The sequence below is a fragment of the Anser brachyrhynchus genome (genome assembly GCF_964034855.1).
Source record: "Anser brachyrhynchus genome assembly, chromosome: 5".
Lineage (NCBI taxonomy): Eukaryota > Metazoa > Chordata > Aves > Anseriformes > Anatidae > Anser > Anser brachyrhynchus.
In genome coordinates, this window is record NC_137699.1 from 30,296,092 (window position 1) to 30,318,695 (window position 22,604).

Genomic DNA, 22,604 nt, shown 5'->3' on the forward strand with positions numbered 1-22,604 from the left:
ACAGAGAGATTAACTGCAATAACGTTCATAAATTAGAAATGTCTTGAAAATCATTTGTCACTACATCAAAAGAAAAGGAAAATATCCTTTAAACTGTTGTCCAGTATGCTGGACCACTTCTTAAAATTTATCTGTACAATCAGCTAAAATATGGACCTGTGTTGCATGATCATGCTAAAAGAACCAGTTGCATTTATTTAGGTGTGAGAAAGTCTTTCGTTGGTTCCTGTTATTTGCTCTTGCTTACCAGCATTCTTCTCTGAATACAATTTGCAGTGTTTCTTTTAGGTTATTCATTCAGAACAACACGCCTTCATTATTTTAAAACAAACAAAACACCTGTCTTCATATTCTTAGGAGCACAAACTAGTTTTTATATTTAGATTGACCTGTTTTCCATGTGATGCATTTGACCATATAATGATGTAATATGCACCTCATTAGCTTGTGTGCACAATGCAACAGTGGAATTACTAATGCCTACATTCTTCTCCTTTAGTCTTTGTTGTTGTAAATCTTTCTTATGTAGACAAATGGATGAGGGACAGTGCTACGGTTCCTAATGAAAAGCAGTAAATTTAACTGGAGATAACTAGGAGTCCATATCAACTTAATATTCCTCCTGCTTTTTTTGTCAGTTCTTATTTTAGTATAATAAGAAACGTGGATGCTGAGATTTCTTGCTCTGAATATCAGTCCATTCTCTATTTTCCCTCTTCTCCAGTGAGAGCAGAAACAGTATTTCATCTTTGACATTTGATCTGCCCATGTCTGTCCAGTAAAACTCTGGGTAGGCAAATAGGGAAGGTGGTTCTAAATGTCCTTTCTGTCCCTTCTCATATTTGTAGGCCATCTCCCTGCCAAACAAGTCCGTTGCATAATGAAAACCCATTTTTTTTCAGTTCCAGTTACATAGATGATCAGAATTTAGATGTATTCTTTAGATGGAAACTAAAATTAAGAAATTGAGAGGAATACAAATACTTCAAAGATGAGTTACTAAGCAGCGATGAGTGTACGGCAAGAAATTCTTTATGTAATGGATGCCCACTGCAGAGTTGAAGGCATTCTGTGTCTTCCAAACAGCTGGCTGTAACCAGGGGCAGAACCCAGAAACCAACCAGTCTCTGCCATGCCCTGATGGGACAATTTCAAAGCATTGCTTGAAAGCTTCTTTTCTTGCAATTCTGCCATTTGGAAAAACAATTTCAGAATAGTTAAATGGCATTTTGGTGACTATTTGCAAAGGACAGTACTATTGAGGAGGAAATATGCCAAGGGTTAGGAGGAGCAGCTGTTGTTTTTTCCTACCTTAGCCTTTTGATAGGCAATTGCATTGTTGAAACATGCACTTTCTGTGGATCGGTTATGTATCATTTTCTGAAACACCAGACTCTTAAAATTGGAATATTTCAATTACAGTAGCTATGAAACAGGTCAAAGTCTACACAGCTCAGCCAGTGTCATTCGTCCAGGCTGAGTAAATTGTATCTGAAAGGAAACAATTTAAAGTATTTTGGGACAACATCTCTGTTTTTCCCTGCGTTGTTAAGGCATGGCTTCCACATCCTTGTGAAAGCTGCTTATGTGCACTAAGAACAGAGCGCACACATTGTGTTGGAATGAAATTTGTTGAGTTAGGTTCCTGAACATACCTGTCCAATACTTGAAGGTAGAAGAGTTCCTACTGTGCAGTGGGGACTTCAATAACCCTTTCCTCCTCCTTTTCTATTGCCGTAAAACTGAAATAAACCTGCAAGTATGTTTTTTTTTTTGGATTGTTGTTTCTTCTGTAGTCTGACAGCCACTACTCCAGCCATTCCAGCAGCAATACTCTCTCCAGCAATGCCTCCAGTGCTCACAGTGATGAGAAATGGTATGACAGTGGAGAGCGCACTGAATCAGAGCTGAACAGCTACAACTACCTTCAAGGGACTTCTGCTGATAGTGGCATAGATACCACTTCCTACGGACCTAGCCATGGCAGCACTGCCTCTCTGGGAGCAGCAACATCTCCCCGGACAGGGCTAACAAAGGAGAAAGTGACACCACTGTGGCACAGTTCCAGTGAAGTGGTCTCCATTGCAGACAGGACATTAGAAAAAGAGAGCCACATAGACCGAAAGGCCGAGTCTTCGCTGAGTCTGGATATTCACAGCAAGAGTCAACCAGCCTCCAATCCTCTAACAAGGGAGAACAGTGCTTATAGTCTTAGTGATGCCGTCTCGCATACAAGGTAACTTTCACCTCTTATGAGATTGACACCTTCCACACTCATTTTCCCATTCTCACTCTCTAGCCTACGAAAAGTGAGAAGTGGATGTTAAGTTGAGGCTTCTGTTTGACTGGTGAGCGGGCTATTGATCAGTGTTTTGAGAGATTTTACTATGCAGAATGCTTATAAATTCAGACCAACTTTAGTCTTTGCATTTGCTGGTGCATACAGCGCTAAGGAATGTATTTGACAACATATTCCATACTGTTGCTATTAAACAAGACAGACACATGCCTGATGGGTTTATAAGGAGTATCTTGCAAATTTATATACATATACGTAGATGAATATCTTACATATTTTATATACAAATTAGAAAGGAGATCACTCCCTTTTAGTAATGCACAGTTTAATATGGGTTTATTTTTTAGTCTTGCAAGTACATGTTTCAGATGTCTTTTACTTTTTTTTTTTCCCACAAGTCTTTTTGTTTAAAAGTCTTCTTGTAGTTATGATCAGGACTGAGAGAAAGTTGCTTGGGAGTGCTGGCATATATCTTTTAAACTCATTCTGCTGCAAGCTGTGGGTATGACACATTACAGTCACGTTCCCTCTTTCCCTCAGTTTTGCAGTTTGTAAAACTAGAAATATCAAGTATGCACATAAAGTGCTTGAACACCTCAGATGGAAGATACCCACTTTGCAAGTTCAGTGGAGCTGCTAGAGGCATAAAATATTTTAGAACATTTTCCTAACTCATTATTGAAGAAGTATTCAGTGTGCTTTTAGAAAAATACTCAGTCATACTAACAAAAAGAAAAAACAGCTTTTTCAGGAAGCTGTGTGATCATCAAAATTTGTTGGTCTTGTGGAGCCTGACTATTGCATTTTTATTCTTAAGGCACATCTTTTTGAGTGTACAGCTAAAATACCTGTAGGCTGGAAGCCTGAAGCATCTTTTGCTATTCATTTTGAGCAAAGCTACATTTAGGCAAGGGTAGATGTTTATCAGACACTTTAACAGTTCCTGGTATCGTAGCTGCAAACAGAGGTTGTCATAGAGACTGTAGTGCAATGAACTGTCTCCATGTAATTTGTCATGGTAATGCTGACGAAATCTATTAATGGTGGTCCCAGTCTGATCTTCTGCCTCTTTATGGGTGACCATTTTTGGCACTAAAGCTTGTATTCAGTTCGTGTAAATTCCATCCTAGTCTTCGAGACTGGTGTTTCCAGTGGCTGTATATGTATGAAGGGCTTGAACAAATCTATAGAAAACACTGTGTACAGGGATTTACTTAGAATTTAGGCAACCTTAGCATTTACCCCTTTTTTTGGAGGTAGAAATCTACGTGGTGGTTATCTGCAGTGTTATACCGTTTATTTTAAGACATGCATGTTTATATGCATTTCTGCTTGACGTTTGTTAGAATTTGCCAAGTGCCTTGCGGTATTTCTCTGAACATAACTTGCAGCAGCATTGCATGTGAGATTTTTATACAAAATGCTGATAACAGTAAAGTTATAAGAGGCATTTCCATTTGAAAGTGTTTTTTCAGAAGCAGGTAAAAAAAAAATAGAAAACATCTATAACTTTGAAGCTTTATTGTAACTGTGTGTCTAATACATACCTCATCTTTGTGCATCTACGTTCTGGTTTCCTCTGGTTTCTGAGCACCAAACAGGGTTGGTTCAGTAAAAAAAGCCAAGAAAATGTAATAGGAATACATCTTCACCCTGACAGCTCTTACCTTTTATCTTCCATGGATATGATATACTTTGCAACTTGATTGCAAGCTTGGACCAAGAGTTTGTCTCATTATTTATTATATGAACGCTGTCTCAAAACGTGGTTATGTTCTCTGGTTGATTTGTTTTAATGCAGTTGATGTTTCTCTAATGATACTGAAATGCTTTTCTACATATTTTTTTTCAGGCTGTTGAGATTTCCAGATAAAAGTTCCCAAGGTTTTATGTTATTTCATTTAAAAGTCAGATTTAAATGCAGCTCTTTGCAAAGGAGAGGGATAGTAGCAATTTGTAGAACACATGGGACAAGATACTTGAGAAACACACTACAATCCTTGCACCCACATAATTTATTCTGGTGGAGAAGAAGGCAGACTGATTTGTACTCCTTCCTTATTTTACATTTTTGAAGACTAGAAAATGTGTTTGATGCCTTGCAATAAAGCTAAGGCACGGTGTGAGCAAAAAGCTGTCATTTTGTTTCTCATGGTGTCCTTGATTGATGGTTACACACTGAACAGCAATGCTGAGCTGAGGAGACCCTTGGTCCAGCCGTTCTCTCCCAACACTCATAGCTCTTCCTATGCAGCCAAAACAGCTTGTTCCAGGAGGTGATCAAGCCAAAACGTAACAAAGCTAAAAAATACTTTATTTTTTCTCCAGTCTGATCTGTTCACCTGTACCATTGACTCCATGGCTTCCCAAATAGTGAGGCTGACCCAATAGGAGGGGCACCAGGGACATGGGAAGGAGTAGATGGGGCTGGAGACAGGGGCTTGTTAGCCTGGCACTTCTAAACGTAACTGCAGCTGCCTGCTTCAAGGAGGGGAGAGTAAAGGATGATTCTGAACAAGCTACTTCTTGTGAGAAACGAACAGCTTAATTGTTGTGTTTCTTTAACTTTCTAAATTGTTATCCTTTGCTGGCTTCTTCCTTTTTTACCTTTTCCTTGTGGATGCCAGAATGCCTTCAACATCTTTGGAGTCGGGTTTCTGAGCAAGAAGAAAAGGAATTTGGCCCTGAAAAGAACTCAGTGACAAAGGAAAAGAAAATAGCCACAAATTAGAGTGTTTGTGTCTGTAGAAGACAGGAGCAACAATTAGTGTTCAGATCATTTGGTTGTGCATAAAAGAACTTGTACCTGAGAACTGGTGGCAAAATGTAAATTATAGTGATTAACTTTTACAGCAGAGCTTCTGGCTGTGTTTTTACTTTTCTTCTCCACCCCCATTCCGAAGTCCTTCCTGATGATTGTGCAGATTTCTCATAGCATCCCAGGAGAATTGCATTATGTAGGCCAGTAATTATACAGAATCATTATAGCTGAATGTCATTAAATGAAGCCATATGCGCTGATGGCATGAATTCCCTAGGAAAAAAATAAATAAATCAGACTTTCATTTCCACTTAACCTATGTGGTTTAGAAAAAGTATGAATATTTCTAATCTATTTTAATTACTTAGAATATTTTTAATATTTAACCGTTGTAGATTATGTCTAACAGTTTACTTTTATGAATGACTCATCTGGACTTCTTGCAGATTGTCATGTAGTATCAGAATTTTTCCTTAATTTAACCCTTCCTGTCACAATACTCCAGCTGGGAAGTGGGGAACCACCAGTAGCAAAAGGTTTTCTCTCAGTCCTGAGACTGAGGACTGAATTCCTTCCAGATATAATCAGGCTGGTCCAGGTGTCTGTTACAGTTTTCCATCTATATACTATTGACTTGCCTGTGTTTACACGTAGGATAAAAAACTTCAGGCCTTTCCAGAGTTCTGCGCATAGTTCCTGAATCAGAATATCCTCCCAAAATATTATATTGTAAAACCACAGCTCAAAACATTCAATACACTTAAAAGAAAAGTATATTAAAAACTGTATGCTAATTTTCTTGCTCATCTGCCAGGCTGCTCTTAGCATGTATTATATATGATATATATTATAATAAATATTAAAATAGTAGTACTTACCGTATACAATATTTATATACTGTATGATATATAATAAAACATAACTACTAAGTTATGCATTATATACATTTTAGATATACATTTAATGTAGAACATATTGAACATCATTTTTTGTCCTCTGTGCATAGTAATGTTAAGGGTCAACACTAGCAACCTAGCTAGGAGCTGTAATTAATTTTAAGGGTTTTTTCTTATATATAGCACTTCCTTGAGAGCTACCTGGTGGGATTAAAGAATTCCGAAGTGTGTTCAGAGCTTCTGTTTTCCTACACTGAAACAAAAGGCTTCTCCAATTCTTGAATGTATTTAGAAGGGCATAAACATTCAAAAAACATTCAAAAAACATTCAAAAACAAAAACAAAACAATAAAACAAAAACCTCATGTTTTCTTTAAAGATGTACATCTTCCACAAATTTTGGTATTTTAATTTTGCTGGGGTGATGCCTTGCAGATGGGCTGGCTTGCTCAGCATGTGTAGGAGTTTTCAGTATTTAAAAAGAATAGAGAAGGAGGAATGAAGAGAAATGTATTGCCTCTACCTCTAGATCTTATTTTTCTCCGCTTTCTTGCTATAAATTGTTTACTTGCATCTATTATAAATAAAGGCTATGATGTGCAGTACCAAATATATGGGCTTCATGGAGAGAAATACCTTCCTATATTTTTCCAATCTGCCATCTTTTGTGCAGGCCTTACAATGTACAGATGGGGAGGATCTGTAATACAAAGTCTGTATTATTGTTGCCTGATTTGTGTACACGTGGGGAGATGCATCTCCCCCCTAACATGGGGGACTGCCCCACCATCCCCGCATACATTCGGAGGAGGCATGGCCTGCAGCAGCTGGCACTGTTTGAGGTGGGAAGACTGCCATCCACTCCGACTCCTTGCATCCACAGCACTTAGCTGCTGGGACTTCACTTCAGCCATTTGGAAGTGGAACACGTAGTTGAAGGTGACTCTTTAGAAGCCACATGCTGTCAGGAGAGAGAGAGAGGAGAGACTTAAAAGCATGACTCTCCCTGTCTGAGACACCTAATTTAAGATGAGGAGAATCACCTCCAAGGGTATTTCTCTCTGCATTGGCTACCACAGGAGCTAGACAAGTGGCATAGATTAGATAACTGACTTCTGTAAGGCTAAATGTAAGTGAGATTATTTTTCCAGGTGGCAACGTAGATTTAACCTCAAATACTTTCTCTGTTTTGTTGAGAGACATTGAAAATGGACATTGAAAATGCCTTGTTTCATCAAGATATAAAAAGTGTTAAAGAATTTCCTGTTAAGCTAAGAATGAAAAGATTGTTCAGTGACTTTGTTCAGCCTTCCAGCTAATTCTTATTTCTCAGTCAGAAACTGTTCTTTCCCACAGGTCCATCTGTTTCATATTCCTTCCTTGCAGTATTGGAGACAGGGAAGAAAATGTGGCTAAGTTGTGGAGAGAGCTGATGGAAAATTGGTCTCTATATACATAATGCTGTTTCCACACTAAGGCTGTACACAAAGCTTCGCTCTAACCATAGCTAGAAATGCCTGACCTTTTAAGGTTGCTAAAGTAAATATTGTCTTGAGCACTAGCTCTCCTGATATTATGCAAGTTGCATGAGATTTTAATATCATCATAGCTAAAGAGTAGCTCCCATCTGAAGCCTCCCCCACCTTCTTCCAGCAATAAGTTGCAGTTAGTTGACCCAATACTTTCTTCTGGCTAAACAAATTGTGGCATATGTTAGGGACCTGCTCAAACTTAACCATTTTTGTAAGCGTCTTTTTTAGCAGCAAATGGTAACTGCTTTTCAGGCAAAATCCAGGAAGCCCTCTTTTGAAAGATGTATGGGTTTCTTCTGTGGTTTGTTGTGGAGTCTCAAAGGGATGTTCCTTGTTGCTCAACTTCCTTCACAATATGTTTTGTTCTGCTTTCCAGCAAGAAGTTGGACTTGGGTTCTTTTTGCTAATTAGTTACAATCTCATGTATTAGTTTTAAGCTGCTAATCACCGCGAGCCCTATGTTTCCCATTTGTAAAGAAGGATGAGGGGAGGGTGGTATATTGACTGCATCCTTAGAGTTTGCTTACAAAATTTTTCATGACTGGGTGAGATGTTTCTAATAAAACATTCATGGAGAGCCCTTAAAAAGGCTGAGCTGGTTTTGCTACTCTGCCTGCTCTGGTAAGAGTAACATCATGTGCTCCGAAGTTTTGCTTTAAAAATAGTTGAACAAGATGCATAAACACACATTAGAGGCAAATTTTGTCTTTGTTTCTCTCCCAGTACCATGAGTTCACGACACTCTGCCAGCCCGGTTGTTTTCACCAGTGCCAGAAGCTCACCTAAAGAAGAACTTCATTCTGCTACTTCTCCCCAGCTCGCACCTTCTTTCTCCTCCTCCTCTTCCTCCTCATCTGGTCCTAGGACTTTCTACCCTCGCCAGGGTGCTACTAGCAAGTATCTGATCGGATGGAAAAAGCCAGAAGGGACAATAAACTCAGTGGGGTTTATGGATACAAGAAAGTAAGAATGTTTTTTGGTTCTCTTTTTTGGTTATTAGCTTTAATTGTAAAGAAGCATTGACATTTGTGACATTTCTCTGTACAGAAAAGCACAAGACTTATTTAATAGAATGCATATTCTGCAGTACAACTTAATCTCTAATCTAGAGTTCTGCAGTTGGTTTTAAATATTTAATAGTTGGCTAATCTCATTCCCTGTTAACATACTTAGAAAAATAATAATTACAATTTCTAGAGTGCTGTACAGATTTCAGTCCTATTAAAGCTTATCTTTCCTTGGGACCTCTTAAAGGTCACTCAAAATGTTATTTCAGCAAATATTAAGAATCTTCTTAATGTAGAGGCTGAGCTCTTTCTTAAGCCTCTCATCCATGTAGTAGTACTGCGCATGCTGTGTATGAGCTCTGTGGTATTCCGTGTACCTTGCCTAGATTGCTGCCAGTATCCAGTCTAACTGACTGAAGGCAAGGCAAGGGATCTCTGTGTTACAATACAAAGCCATCTCTTCTGGAGTAGAAATAAAGAAACAACTTTCTACTGAAAATACTCTTCTTTCCAGTCTAGTATGGCTTCGAAAGCAGCTGGTTTGGAATGCCCATTCCAGAACAATTTGTTCATCTCCTCTTGGCTTTTATTAGGTCAACGCAGAATTCCACGGTGATGCCAATCACTGACTGTCAAAAGGAGATCGTGAAACTTTGTAAAATCTGCAGTAGAAAAAGCCAGTTGGAAGATTAAAGGAACTTGGTTGTTTTGTTGCTTTTGGCTCATTTAAGACATATATTATATTTAGTTCAGTGCAGAATATGCATTATTTTAACAGATTCAGTCCCTTATTGAGAAATGGATGACAGCCTTAACATGTATTGCTAATTGTTTGCTTCAACAGGTATTCATTAAGATGAGGCTCTGCTGTATTAGTGAAACTCCCATCCTTTTTCGTGCCCCCTTACCTATTTTTTGTCTTTTAAAATTTTGAGGATGCTATAATTTTTGTTTCATTCATGCCTCCTGCCCCAGGGCTTTGAGACCTGAATGTGTCTGTTCCATTTCATTTAAGACGTCACCAGAGTGATGGCAATGAAATGGCCCACCCTCGGCTGCGTGCATCAGCAAGAGATCTACGAGCATCACCAAAACGAGCATCCAAGTCCACCGTTGAAGAAGACCTGAAGAAATTGATAGATCTTGATAGTCCAACACCTGAATCCCAGAAGAACTTTAAGGTATGTTAGGAAGTCTGTCATCTGTCTATTTCTTGTCACACCTGAGTAAAATCTGAGATACGTTAAGAGCAATGCACAGGTTGTCTTCTGATCCGAGACGTGCTTCTGTTGACACAAAATAGAAGTGTGTGAAGTTACACTTCATAAGTATTTGATGATCGAGTTCATTGCTGCCCAGGCATATCACTAATACAGCACAGGGTGTCACAGTTTGGAAACTGATGAAGGCTGTGAAGCCCTAAGATTTCTGTGTAGAAAATGCTGTGTGCTTTCAAAGTAGCCAAAGCTGAAGTGTTCATTCTTACAGAGCTTACTCTGTACTTTGCATTGTTGGCCTCAGAGTTTCTCAGATAAGATCTCTTCCATTCTCACCTGTAAGAGGAAAATGAAATGCAAGGCATTCTCTGAATGCTCATCATTGGCAGAAAGTCATCTGTTTGTCGCAGACTTATCTACTAGAGGAAAACATTTGGGGAACAATTTTGTTATTCCAGTCACTGCGATAGTATTACAACTGTGTGCGCAAATCTACAGAGACTAGTATGCCTAATTTCAAAGAACGTTTAGGACCATCGGCTTGTGAGAAATCCTGTAATGTTGTCTTATGCATTTGAATTGTTCTTCTCTGATTGCAGAACTAGACTGTGACTTGCTGGCAGTATCGCAATAATCATGCTTTCATGCCTCTCTAATCCTGTTACTTCACAAGGACCAAGAATGCTCCCTAAACTGAAGCAAATATTTATACAGAATAGTTACAAAACTTCTTGAGGTGTTCCATAATGTGTGTATAATAACTATAAAATGTATATATTAATTTTAAAAGTCCGTCATTTTGAAGAGAATGCCTTGATTTCTGTAGTCTCCATATACAGTCAGTGCCTAACAGCTCAGGCTCATCACCTAAAGCCCAGATGGTTTCCACAGCAACTATGCAGAGGAGAGAGCAACTTCTTTCTTTGCTTGCAAAAGCCCAAAGTGGCTTATTAAAACTTGTAAGAGCTAGGTTCCATGCACAGATTATTTCAGACGTTACCTTTGAGGCTGGATAAAAAAATCTTGCCAATGGCAAGATATCTTTTTCATAGGTTTATGGTAGTTCTACAAGGCGAGCGAGATGTGAGCAAATGAGAACATCTCCTGTTGGTTATTTTTGAGCAAGGGGATTAGTCTCACTCCAAGAAATTCCATTCTGTTTAAAGAGGTCACCTGAAGATCATGAAAAGTGTGTATGTTCCAAAGTTTGTCATTTTTCTGCTTTGGAGTAAGTGAATCCATTCCTACCCTAATCTTAATTTTCTGATGCCTGTAACAAGTATGATAACTCAGGCGATGCTTTTGATAAATTTCAGCAAGTCACCAACACTATCACACCAATAAATTAAATCGTCTACATTTTAAAAGTAACTGTCATTTCTGCCCACTGCATGACTTATATTTCATCTTAGAAAAAAATTATTGCTCTGACTACATAAAAATTGACAGCTTAAAAAAAAAAAAGATAATGCCTCTCATCAGATCATTGCACAAAGACCAAAAAACCTCCACCCACCTTTCTGATGGCTGCCAAAGGCTTTGTTTTCTAGTAGAATTTGTTCTAGGCTTTGATTTACATATATATATATATATATATATATATATATATTTATATTATATATATATTTATATATATTTCATATATATATATATATATTTACTATCTTCCTAGTCTTCCTCATCTCCTTACCTATTTGTAATGATTTTTACCTTCTCAGACAAGTCACCCTTCTTTTCCTCTTCCCTCTGCTGAATTATCAGAAGACAACTCCTAACTATATTGCCTCTGTTTTCCGACTCCATCACATGTTTATATCTGTGCAATCTTTTAGTCTTACAATCTGGCATTAATTGGTGGTTCCAGCTCCTAATTCTTTGGTAGTTTTTGAATTCTTTAGCACGAGGTGAACTATAGGACCCTCAAAGAAAGAGGGTTTGACATATTGGCTTTCTTTTCCTTTGCCACTTCAAGGCAAATACTGTGAGTTTTTAGCTGATCATAACACGAACCTGCTGATTGAGCTTTTACCTTTCAGAAGGAAAAAATAACAGCTTGATCCTCAGCATTAACATAGTGACAACTGTGTGCCAGAAGTTGTCTCTTTTGTAGTGTTAAGTGTATATGCAAAGTTCCTAGTGTGATGGGCATGGATCCTGTTCTGAGGGAGGCAGTGCAAAAGGGAGAAGGTGACATAACAAAGTTGACATGAGACATTGCTTCTCTTTCCTTCCTTGTCTTTTCATGACAGCAGGTTTTGAAAGTAATCTTAATTATTTCTGATCCATAATCTATAAAAGCAAAACCTGCAGCAAACTTGCAATATTGGATTTGTAATATTTTGGCCAAAAAAAAAAAAAAAAGAATCTGGCAGATTCTTTCACTGTAGAGTATCAATTGTCATTCTTCCATATTCTTCTGCCACCTTGGAGTGTGGGTTTTTGGTCACAGGAATAGAGTACTATCTGTGTAAACAGTTTTTTCTTTTCCCTTTTTCTGAGATGAGAGAACTGTTTTTTTCTGTGCAAATGAGCAACACACTATAATGATTAATCACATTTTCCAGAAACCGAATTATTTCCTTTCTTGTTTAAACTTGCTTACGGAGCAAATAAGGGTGATGAGGTCTTCCTCTGTTTACCATTTCTCCATGAAATCCTTGGATCAAATTTCAACCAAACCATAAAAACTGTTGTGTCTGAGGTGGTTATGTTGCCACAGGTTTTAAGAAAATTTGTGGCTCGTAGAGTACAAAATTGGTGTCTCTGCTGGTGGGAATGGTATGTGTAGTTTGAAAGCAGCTCACTGGCACTGGCCAGAGAAGTAGTAGCTCCAGACTAACCACAGCATTGCTTCCTTGTGTGCAGAGCTTGGGGGAAGCTGGGATTATGCTGGGGGTAAGACACAAGTTCTCAAACTCATGAGACAACTAATTTAATTTTCATACAAATCATTCCAAAGAACTGAAGTGGTGGGCATTCCTAGTTGTTTAGAAATATGAGACTATTAATTAGTTGGCATTTGTTGGCGCTCTGCATGCAGGAATGCAGGAATGCAGCCTCCCCTGGCACGAGGAGAGCTCTGTTTTATGCAGCATTCAGTTTGTTTTCGTAAACATCATCTCTGCTACATGTGAGCTCTATAATCCATGAGGGATGGCTAACATTTATACCTTGGTAGAAGTTTGAAGAATACTTAAAAGCAGAATGTAAGACTGGCTGAAAAAGATCTGATGTGTTACCTGGTTATAATTTCTTTCAAAGCATGTTCCTTTAGTTTCCTTTCCTTATCCACTCTGGAAAAAAAATACTATGTTAACAATTGCTTTCGTATTTAAAAAGAAAAAAAAAGTTTAAATAAACCACTTCATCATACATTTCAAAAGTTTGTATTGATTTTTTAATTTCTTTTTTATTTCTTTTCTTTTATGAATGTATAGTCACACACTCTGTCCTGTCAGTCTCCCTTTCCCAGCACTCCTACTACAAGGCGTGCCTTGCAAAGGACTTTGTCAGATGAGAGTATTTACAGTGGGCAAAGGGACCACTTCTTCGCCTCGCGGGCCTCACTCTTGGACCAAGCCATGCCAAACGATGTCCTGTTCACCAGCACGTACCCTTCTCTCCCAAAGTCACTGCCACTACGGAGACCATCGTATACTTTGGGAATGAAATCACTACATGGTAAGGGTGTTTCCGTGTTTGCTGCTTTCAAAGGAATCCATCATGATTATGTTAAAGGAAAACAGTTTGTTACGGCAAATTAGTACTTCCGTCTTGATTTTGCTAAAATGAGGGGAGTCAAGTCAACTACCTGAAAACACAGAATGGGATTTTTTTCCTCGCTTCAGTGGGTATGAGATTGCATGACTGGTCATGCAACTGCACCTTGCAGAAGGAGCACAAAAACTTGCCTCATCAGCTGTAAGCTTGTACCATTTCCTCCAGGAGTCATCAGGACCAGTTGGACCAATGGGCAAATAACGTATGCCTGTTTATAATGGTGCATGGTATAATAATGGTATGTCCACCAGCATTTATTCACTTTTATATGACTGGCTATGCTAGAAACAGCTTTTATTACTCCAACTAGTTTTCAATTCACTTACTTGCCTATTCATTTTACAGGACTTGAGTTAATTAATTTTGGTCACACATCAGCAGCTCAACAAGGAAAGGTACTTGGTAAACTGTTGTCAAGAAGGCACTCAGTTTCCTCCATTAGTCTACTGAAAAGTGTCAGCAAGATTCTCTGATAGGTTTTGTTACTTTATATGAATTACTGAGTTGGTGAGAAAGGGACATTCGCCGGTTCCTGCTGTATCTCGTAACTATATGTGTACTAAGTGTGTTTTCCAAAAAGAGCTAGATCTCAGCGTGGGATTCTGCAGTGTTTTCTGAAGAAGTACATATATGTTCTGCTTCATTCATGTTTTAATGTTTCAAGAGGAAAATCCAACACTACCGATAGGTTCAACTGATTAGAGTAGGCACTATGCACTGTCTGCACTGAGATACATAGGATACGTTTTTACAGTGAAGGCTGCTGAAGAAATCTGTTTTAAATTCTTTTAATCTGTGTGTGACCACCAGGCATCAGTTTTCAGTGTTGAACCTGATATTTAAATGAGGTGTTGTTTCCGTATAACATGTTTCTTGCACAAGAGTTAGGAAACCAAGCTCTCTTCAGTTCTTTTTATATGGACTAAAATAACTTTGCAGACTTGGTTACATGTATAACTGACTGATGGGTTTGGCTTCTGAGGGTTTGAGGTCAGAAGATGAATGATGCCATGGGAGTAGTAGAGGAAAGCAGCACTTTTCATTCGGATGCCTGTATTTTCCAAAAAAAAACCAAAACCTTCTTTCACTGTCATGTTCTCTTCCACACCAAACCGATTATTCCTTCTAGCACATAAGCTTTATACATTTGTCAACAAAAGAAGACTTTTCATTTTGTGTGAAATGTAGGTCTGCGTGATAAAAGGACCAGCTACTTGAGTGACACGTGAATTGTCTTCCCTTCCCCCATCCTGCTCGCCTTTGCTGGGAGGAGGATTAAGTAGAACTGGATATTTAATACCTCTAGTATTTGTTGGCTTCCTGCTATTCAGAGTTCTTTTAATTCAAAGATCTTAATAACAAAGATCTGTCACTCCAGAGCACCTCAATTTGGTTTGAAGAGGGGAGAACAGCGAGCTAAAAATACTTCTATTTACTTATTTATCTGTCTTAATTAGCAATCCACCTCACACTTTAAAAAAAAAGTCATTTATCAAATGGTTAGTTCTTTTTCTCCTAATTCTGCATATCTTTTTACGAATTGTAAATATTTTCATGTTAAGAACTTCCCAAATAGTTGTCCTCTTTGGGGAAGTTAATGCAAGAATCCTCAGTGTTACTGCTCAGCTAACCTTAAGTTTATGAAAAAGTGAACACACACACACACACACACACTCAATATCCAACATTTCTGAACATGAAGCAAATGAAGCATGGCTTTTCTGGTCATTGTTTCCCAGGCAGTAATACCACTTTTCTAACATTTTTATAAGGTTATTATAGTTCTTGAAGTTATATAGTTATTAGAGTATATATATTTTAAAAAGAGTGAAAATAAGCAATGCAGTTAGTGGCGTTGTCCTCCAGTGGGTCCGTGTCCTGCCCACTGTGCTCTCTTCCTGTTCGTAGTGCCCAAATTTCCTTTGCCTTGGTCCAAACGGGTTCTTCAAGACCCTTCCTTTCTGTAGCTTCTTCCCATGTGCCCAGTCAATTTTCTCACCCTCACATCTCTAGGTCTCCTAACACCACCTACAATTTTTTCACAACTTCCTTTATGGCTTACCAAGCAGAGGGCACAAGGAGGCAGGTTGTTGCTGCTTCTGAGCTTACACATGTGCTGACCAACCAGCTATCCCATGTTTGTCGATTGTCCAGTCAGTAAACTGAAATAAAATAGGTAACTGCTGGTTCACACTTTGCTCTTTCCCTCATTAGTGCCAATAATTTAAATGCTTCATTCTGCTAGGCAACAATTAGCACAAAAATTACAAGAACTTTATTTCTATATATCTTTTTTTTTTTAAAGCTTGCCAGTGTGTTTCCCGTAGCAGGCCATATCCCAGCTCTGGGTGGGTATGGGTATTTTTCAGTAAAGGTGGTATCACTGACCTGCTGAGAGATGTGCAATGCATTCAAAATCATTCTTAGGGTTTTCTTTTTCTGGTTTATCTTGGTTGGCCTAATCTGCTTCCATTTGTTTACAAGATTGTAAAGAGAGAGGGAAAAAAAAAACCTTTTATTTTTAACAGGAGTAGATAGGGTACCAGGGAGTGTAGGAGCCCCGGCAAGCTGCAGAGCCCTCCAAAGTACCTTGAGCTTGTGCAAAGGCAGGCATCATTGAGTAGAAGAGTGCTGCCCCCACCCCAATACTGGGGAGGAGGCAGAGGTTGGCTTTTGAAGAGGTAACTGCAAAGATTTATGCAGATTAAGAAGGAATTGTACGTCCTGGTGAGAGGCACCGTCTCAGAAAACTGGCACGTAACATGCTGTAACTGGTCAGCTCATTTGGTCAAACGTTCTGCTGTGGTGTTTGGTTCCAGAAATGCTATCCCCCAAAAATTAAAAGGAGGGATACTTTAGTATTAGGAAAGGAACATTTTTTTCTATGTAACTTCTCGTTTGTTCTGCCTTACTCTAGGAGAGTTTTCTGCCTCAGACAGCTCCCTCACAGATATCCAGGAGCAAAGACGGCAGCCCATGCCAGACCCTGGTCTTATGCCATTGCCTGATTCTGCCTCTGATCTGGACTGGTCAAACCTGGTAGATGCTGCCAAAGCCTTTGAAGGTAAATTTTCAGAATGCAATACTTAGAAGACTGATCCTTCTGCATGCTTTATGGAGGACTTTTTTTTTTAATTAGGCTCTTGCTTTTGTTGTTTTTATTGTTTCTACTTAGTCTGAAGCTTAAACTCTTTTAAAACAGCAACTCAAGACTTAACAGCCCAGAACTTTGCATGTAATAGATGCCATTTCTTCATGCTGTATTCCCTCTGTGCTACAGTTTGGCCAAATATCTTTGAAACCGGCTATTTTTCATTTCATGTAAAGCAGCTGCAGATGTAACAGCTAGGGTGGAAAAACATCTGGCACAAAAGTACAAAGTCAAGTCAAATAGGGAAAAAGTACATGAACACATTAATGATTGTCTGCTTATTGCCTGAGCATGAAGCTTCTGGAGTGCAGTTGAAGTGCACTGCCAAGGTAATTTGGGAAATGTGCCTTGTTGGCGTATAGTCCATTGCCATTCTTCCCTCTGCGTACTCTGAATACATGGACGTAAGTGTCATTTTATCCTATAGCACTTTCCATCTCCCTGACACTTAGTAACTGAAGAGAACTGTAAGCTGCCTACGTGTGTTTGAATTTAAAATGAAATACTCCTCGGCCCAAAGGGAGTTTATCTTACCGTTGTTATAATCTGCTGGAAAATTCTTCCAAGTGCTTTAAACAGAAGTGTCTTTTGCTAGTCTCTGCACAAATGCTGACCTGCCTTTGTGAAGGTGTCGTCAGTGATCTTGAAGCTTTTGAACATCATTCTGCATGGTTAGAGAAGGCTGTGAAGTAACTTGCTTCTTGGTTTTTCTCTGGTGCTAGTCATACACATCATTAAGACGATGCATGCGGATGCTAGCATTGAAGGCATACGTTTGTGCTCTGCTCTATTGCTATAAGAGTTGTTTGCCACCACACAGGGCTGAAACCCAGGTCTTAATGCATTTCACTGTGGTCAGCAGTTTCTGTTCAAAAGATCCCTTCTCTTTTTCTTTCCCACTTAGTTTTCACTGTCCTCAGCCTGAATTCCTTGCTTCCATAGGCCCCAGACTCACTTGCGTTTCCAATTAGCAGTGTGAACAAAGTCATTGTGGTAAAGTTAACAAACTGACAGCTCAGATCAAGAAAAGCTGGGGTAATGTGTTGGCTGGCAACTTTATCTCACCACTGTAAAAATACATTCAGCTTTGACGGAACAAATCTGGAGCAGCTATCTGTTGTCAATATAATCCCAGCCTGTAGTCTCTGCTAGGTGCCAGCAGGGACTGACAAGTACTAAGCAGGCTAAATTCTGATCTCTGATCCTGGACACCTTTCTTCTGCATGGTGTCTTCAGCACAAGCCTCAGGAGTTGTAGGCAGTAATATCTGCAGCCAGCTGAAACAAAAGCTGCTTGGATTCCTGAGGTATGCCAACCTTCAGTATTTTCAAAGGAAAAAAGAGAGGAGCAGGAATAATCCCATCAAATACTAAGGCGTGTTAATATTAACCTTGTTGAAAACACAGAATAAAAAATTGCCAAGCAGAAAAAGAAAATACTGTTCTATTTTCAGTGAGAGACCAGCAGCTGCTGAGGGAGAGGTGTTAATAAATTAAGTTAAAAAGTGTTTACGTTGCTGTTTGTGCTAGGAAACTCCAGAGGTAGGGACTGTTGGCAGGTTTGTCAACACCACATGTGATAGTGACTTATAGGTGTGTTAAAACATTGTAAATGAGCAGTTATAGGACAAAAAAAAGTGTAGATACAAGGCAGGAAAGAGATTTCACATTTCTGTATGAAAAGACTTTATAAGAAGGCATAAGGAAAAAAAATCTGAAAAATGGCACTGGTCTGTTTGTTTTCCACATGTAAGTTTTGCATGCTGAGCTTCCCTTTCTTCAAGATGAAGGGATCCATTTACAGAAGGACCTAACTAAGGAAGCTAACTCTAGGTGTTGAGCTGTTGGGGAGTGTCATGCAGTTGTACCCAGGAAGTTCTGTGCACTGGTGGCTGTTCCAGCTTAGCTTCTTGCCTGTATTGGAAGTGGCCACGGATGGAGTGCCATGGGGGCATCTCCCTCCCAGGAGCAGTTAGCCTGAGGGTGATGCATGATCTGCCTGAGCGTGCAGAACTCTGCCAGTGCTAGTGCACACTCGTTGAATCCTGTGCAGTGGAGAAGCTGGTACAAATACTAGCCATGCCAGACTGCTTCTGTCAAATGGGTATTGGTATATTACACCTAATCTTCACACAGGCTTCTTGGATTGCCTTGAGATCTTGGAGTGTAGCTATTGCACTATGCTTAAACAAGTCGTTACTGCTGCCATTGTTTTTCTCTGCATGTCTGTCTTTTCAGTTCAGCGAGCTTCATTCTTTGCTGCTGCTGATGAAAACCACAGGCCTGTGAGTGCTGCCTCCAGTAGTGATCAGGCTGAGGACCAGCTTTCTGCACAGATAAAGCCTTATACAGGGTAAGTAAATACCCCACACGTGCAGGCTTCCTCAGTTACAAACTGGAGAAAAATGTAGAAACAGTCGTATTTGGAAGCTGCCTCTAGTCTTCACAGAACAAAGTTCTCATGATGATGGGAAGTAAAACCAAAAGGATCATAACTACAGCTGAACCTTGGTGCAGGTGCCTTCTTGTCTGAGACTTTTATGAAGTTGTCCAAGGCTATGGTAATTCAAGGCACATATAATGAGCAGAAGGAGAGAGACCATGTGACAGGATGACAGCAGTTTATCATGGGTTAAATCTGTTCTTGTAATGTGCTGAATGTGTTCCATGCACTTTTTGTTTGTTTTGAGAATTTGTAGTGTTCCTGAGTGCATACTTACACAAAGCCATTCTGTGCGTTAGATACCCTGTGTGAATACAGTAAAATCTGTCAATGCCTATTCTTGTTTCCTACTTTTAACAGTAAAGAATCTCCTCCAACTCTCGCCTCTAAAGTGGACCAGCTGGAAGGTTTGCTGAAGATGCTGCAAGAGGATTTACGGAAGGTAAACGTTTGATCTACAGAAAATCTGCAATGCGTATGCTTAGTGCTGATAGGTGATTCTAATTACTGTGTAGTTCTGCTTTCCCATGCCTGAGCCCTATGACAGTCTCATCCTTTTGTGTGAAAAAGACATTTCTTTACTACTTTTCTCAGGATATGCTTCCAATTATTCAAGGCTAGGGTGCAGTGCCTGAACTGTAGGCATGTGACCCCTCTGCTTAAATCAGGAGGGTGACTCGGAGTACCTGCACTCCTAATTCAGGTGACTGTGTGAGAAGCCTGAAGTTAATCCACGTAAATATATCCTGCTGATGTTGAAAAGGGAGAGTTTGACCTAACCATACAATTTTACTGTGGAAACTTCCAGTATTGTTACTGTCTGCTTGGTCCAAGAAAGATACGCTGTGGTCAGATGAAAAGTCTGTTAGCTATGGTAGTGTTTGCAGAAATGTTTCCTATCCCTTGCTTAATTAACCATCAGTAGTTGTACGTTTTGCTCATCCAGAACAGCACATGGCCAGTTTTATTTCACCACTTGGGGAGCCAGCCTTCTCTATTAGAATTTAATATAGAGAAACCCTGATAGTTCAAGCAAAAAAAGTAAGGAATGAAACGTCACAAATGTACCTTAGATATAAAACCGTGTGTTATTGCACATAAAATCCTTATAAAGTATGAGAGTCGTGTTCGCTGAGGTTCTTGCCACTTGATGTAGGTAGGAAGCATGATCTAGAATTACGGCTAAGATGTGTACTTTTCCTCATGCCCAAGGAAAAAGAGGACAAAGCCAGTCTTCAGGCTGAAGTGCAGCATTTGCGGGAAGACAACTTGAGGTTACAGGAGGAATCCCAGAATGCAACTGAGAAGCTGAAGAAGTTCACCGAGTGGGTTTTCAACACAATCGATATGAACTGAAAACAGCGTACGGGGAAGGAAACTATCTGTTATGAATATTATTCCTGGGACTTAAGCTTTAATGCCACCTTAATCATGACATGTGAAAGTATAGTCAGAGCACTTCCCTGTCCTTCATCCTCCAATAACCCTTTTTTGCATCTCTGCGCGCACTCAGAATAATTGCAGATCAACAATCAATGTCTGCCTTTTGTAGAAAAACAAAGTAAATAATTTTAAAAAGGTAAAATAAAAGTTTAACTGCTAAAATGTGAATGTCTATTTTTTGCACATTGTTTCTTTATCTGTTATGTACAAAATGATTTGGAGGCTGGATCAGGCTTGCTGCTCCATCTGCCTCTGTTTCCATTAACTCCTTTCTCTCTGTTTCAGGTAATCTGCTTTTCCTTGCAGCTTTGGCAAATATTATGACATCTAGAAAATTAGAAAGAAATGGTTATTTTACTGCTTTTCTTACATTGTTTTCTGAAGTATGCCACAGACACGGGGATGTAATGCAATGTTTTAGGTGTCTCCTTAGCAATTTGCGCTTGATTGCTAGTGCTACCTTCCCATACATTACAGAGAACGTGCCCCATAGTGTATGGTACAGTACAACCAGCGTCACAGCATTTGGAGAGAGGCTAGAGGCTTGAGCGAGGCATATTAGCACACATCTCTTGCATTAGCGTTTCTGGTAGCTTTTGTTTCCTGTGGAAGCAATGGCTGCAAGTAACTTGACGAAGGGCAGAACAAGGCATGCTGCAGTTCGTACCGCATCAGGCAGGCTGAGAGATACTGAATGCTGTTGCTGTGCTGCTTCAGTATAGTCCCCTTCCCTTCCAGGGGAACCTGTCACTTGCATATGTGCAGAAGACTTAGGCTGAAGTTGTAAAGAGATTAAGTTGTTGGGTTTCTTTTTCCCCCCTCTAAACTGTTTCCATGAAAGTCCCCATAAGCCATTTCAGTGCACCTGCCCTTCTGTTCTGCTTCTCTGGACTTCTCAAATCGCAACAGATCAGAGAAATGTTGGAGAACATTTTTAAGTGCGTTCTCTTACATGGGAGGTCTTTAAAAATCCTTTGTAACCACAGGCAGAGGAATATGTAAAGGTGAAATTAAAGAAGTGTATTTTTTTCAAAGTACTGGGGTAGGATTGGAGCTCTGAAATCCCCAATTCCCAGTGAAACTATCTAGCATGATATTTCCCAAACTGCCTCATGTCAGGAAAGTTAATTTCATGTTCTCTGAAGGAACAGCTAACTTGCCACAACGTATTACCTCTCCAGAAAATACCTTTTCAGTGTAGGCACTGCAGTCTGCACAAACATTGAGTATGCAGTCACTACCTTAATGAGTACTGCCTCGCGTGAGGTGCGGTATGCTTGGGGTTAGCTCCAGGAACACCCGTCCTTCCCTGCCCTTTACCGCATTCTCAAATAAACAGAATAAGATCATCAGGCATAGGCTTGTCACAAAAACTTCCACGCTCTTTTCAAATCCCTTTTTCATGCTCTTTAATCTTGCTCCACACAAGTACACACTACACTTCAACCTCAAACTTCATTTGTGATGCTAATCCCCATGGAGTTCTTCTCTAATGTTTTGTCATGGAAATGGATCTCTTTGGAACTATTTCTGGAGTGCTTTTGTAAAGGTTTAGAATGTTTTGGGTTTTTTAATGACTTGTATGAAGGAGATTTATATAATGCCTGATATTATTTGTAAATGGGAAATATTGCTAACATCTCTGAGCATCCTGAAGTCTTGCTTTTATTCTCTTTTATTTTTAAGTTTGGTTTTTATTTTATTTCAAAAAATATTTTGGGACTTGGGGCAGACTATTTATTAGAGTTTTGCAACAGAGTTCTTCTTGTATGATGCCTCTGAAGGCTACTTGTAAAATTCTGACAATAAAACTCATTTTAAAGGCTCTTCTAAACCATTTTCTTCTGATTTTGTTGGGTTTGTTGTTTGAAACTTTCCAAAACATCCTTTTCTTCGTGCTTTCTTCTTGTACCACTTACCTAAGTGCTTGGGGATAGAATAGTTTCATTCTGATTTCTACTTTTTATCCCTCTGAAGGCCTTTCCTTAGTATGTACACACACGCTTTATCCATCGACTTTTTACATACGTTACTGCACAAATCTCTCTTCTTTCCCCCATCTGCAGTATGCCTTTT

The 22,604-nt window shown here is 39.3% G+C and overlaps 1 protein-coding gene across 26 annotated transcripts in view; it reads left to right on the forward strand.

Annotated features, from left to right (window-relative positions):
* Positions 1-22,362, forward strand: part of SIPA1L1 (signal induced proliferation associated 1 like 1) — a 205,577-nt gene extending 183,215 nt beyond the window's left edge. For 21 of the 26 annotated variants that reach the window (XM_080595949.1, XM_080595945.1, XM_080595927.1 and 18 more), the window contains 8 exons: positions 1,797-2,236; positions 8,212-8,451; positions 9,511-9,676; positions 13,150-13,393; positions 16,410-16,556; positions 18,881-18,995; positions 19,446-19,527; positions 20,298-22,362. In XM_080595949.1, coding sequence (XP_080452075.1) covers positions 1,797-2,236; positions 8,212-8,451; positions 9,511-9,676; positions 13,150-13,393; positions 16,410-16,556; positions 18,881-18,995; positions 19,446-19,527; positions 20,298-20,441 — 1,578 coding nt within the window. In that variant the 3' untranslated portion in view covers positions 20,442-22,362. The remainder of the gene's footprint in view (positions 1-1,796; positions 2,237-8,211; positions 8,452-9,510; positions 9,677-13,149; positions 13,394-16,409; positions 16,557-18,880; positions 18,996-19,445; positions 19,528-20,297) is intronic. The other 5 variants (XM_080595939.1, XM_080595940.1, XM_080595941.1 and 2 more) reach the window with 2 other exon arrangements.
* The last annotated feature ends 242 nt before the right edge of the window (positions 22,363-22,604 follow it).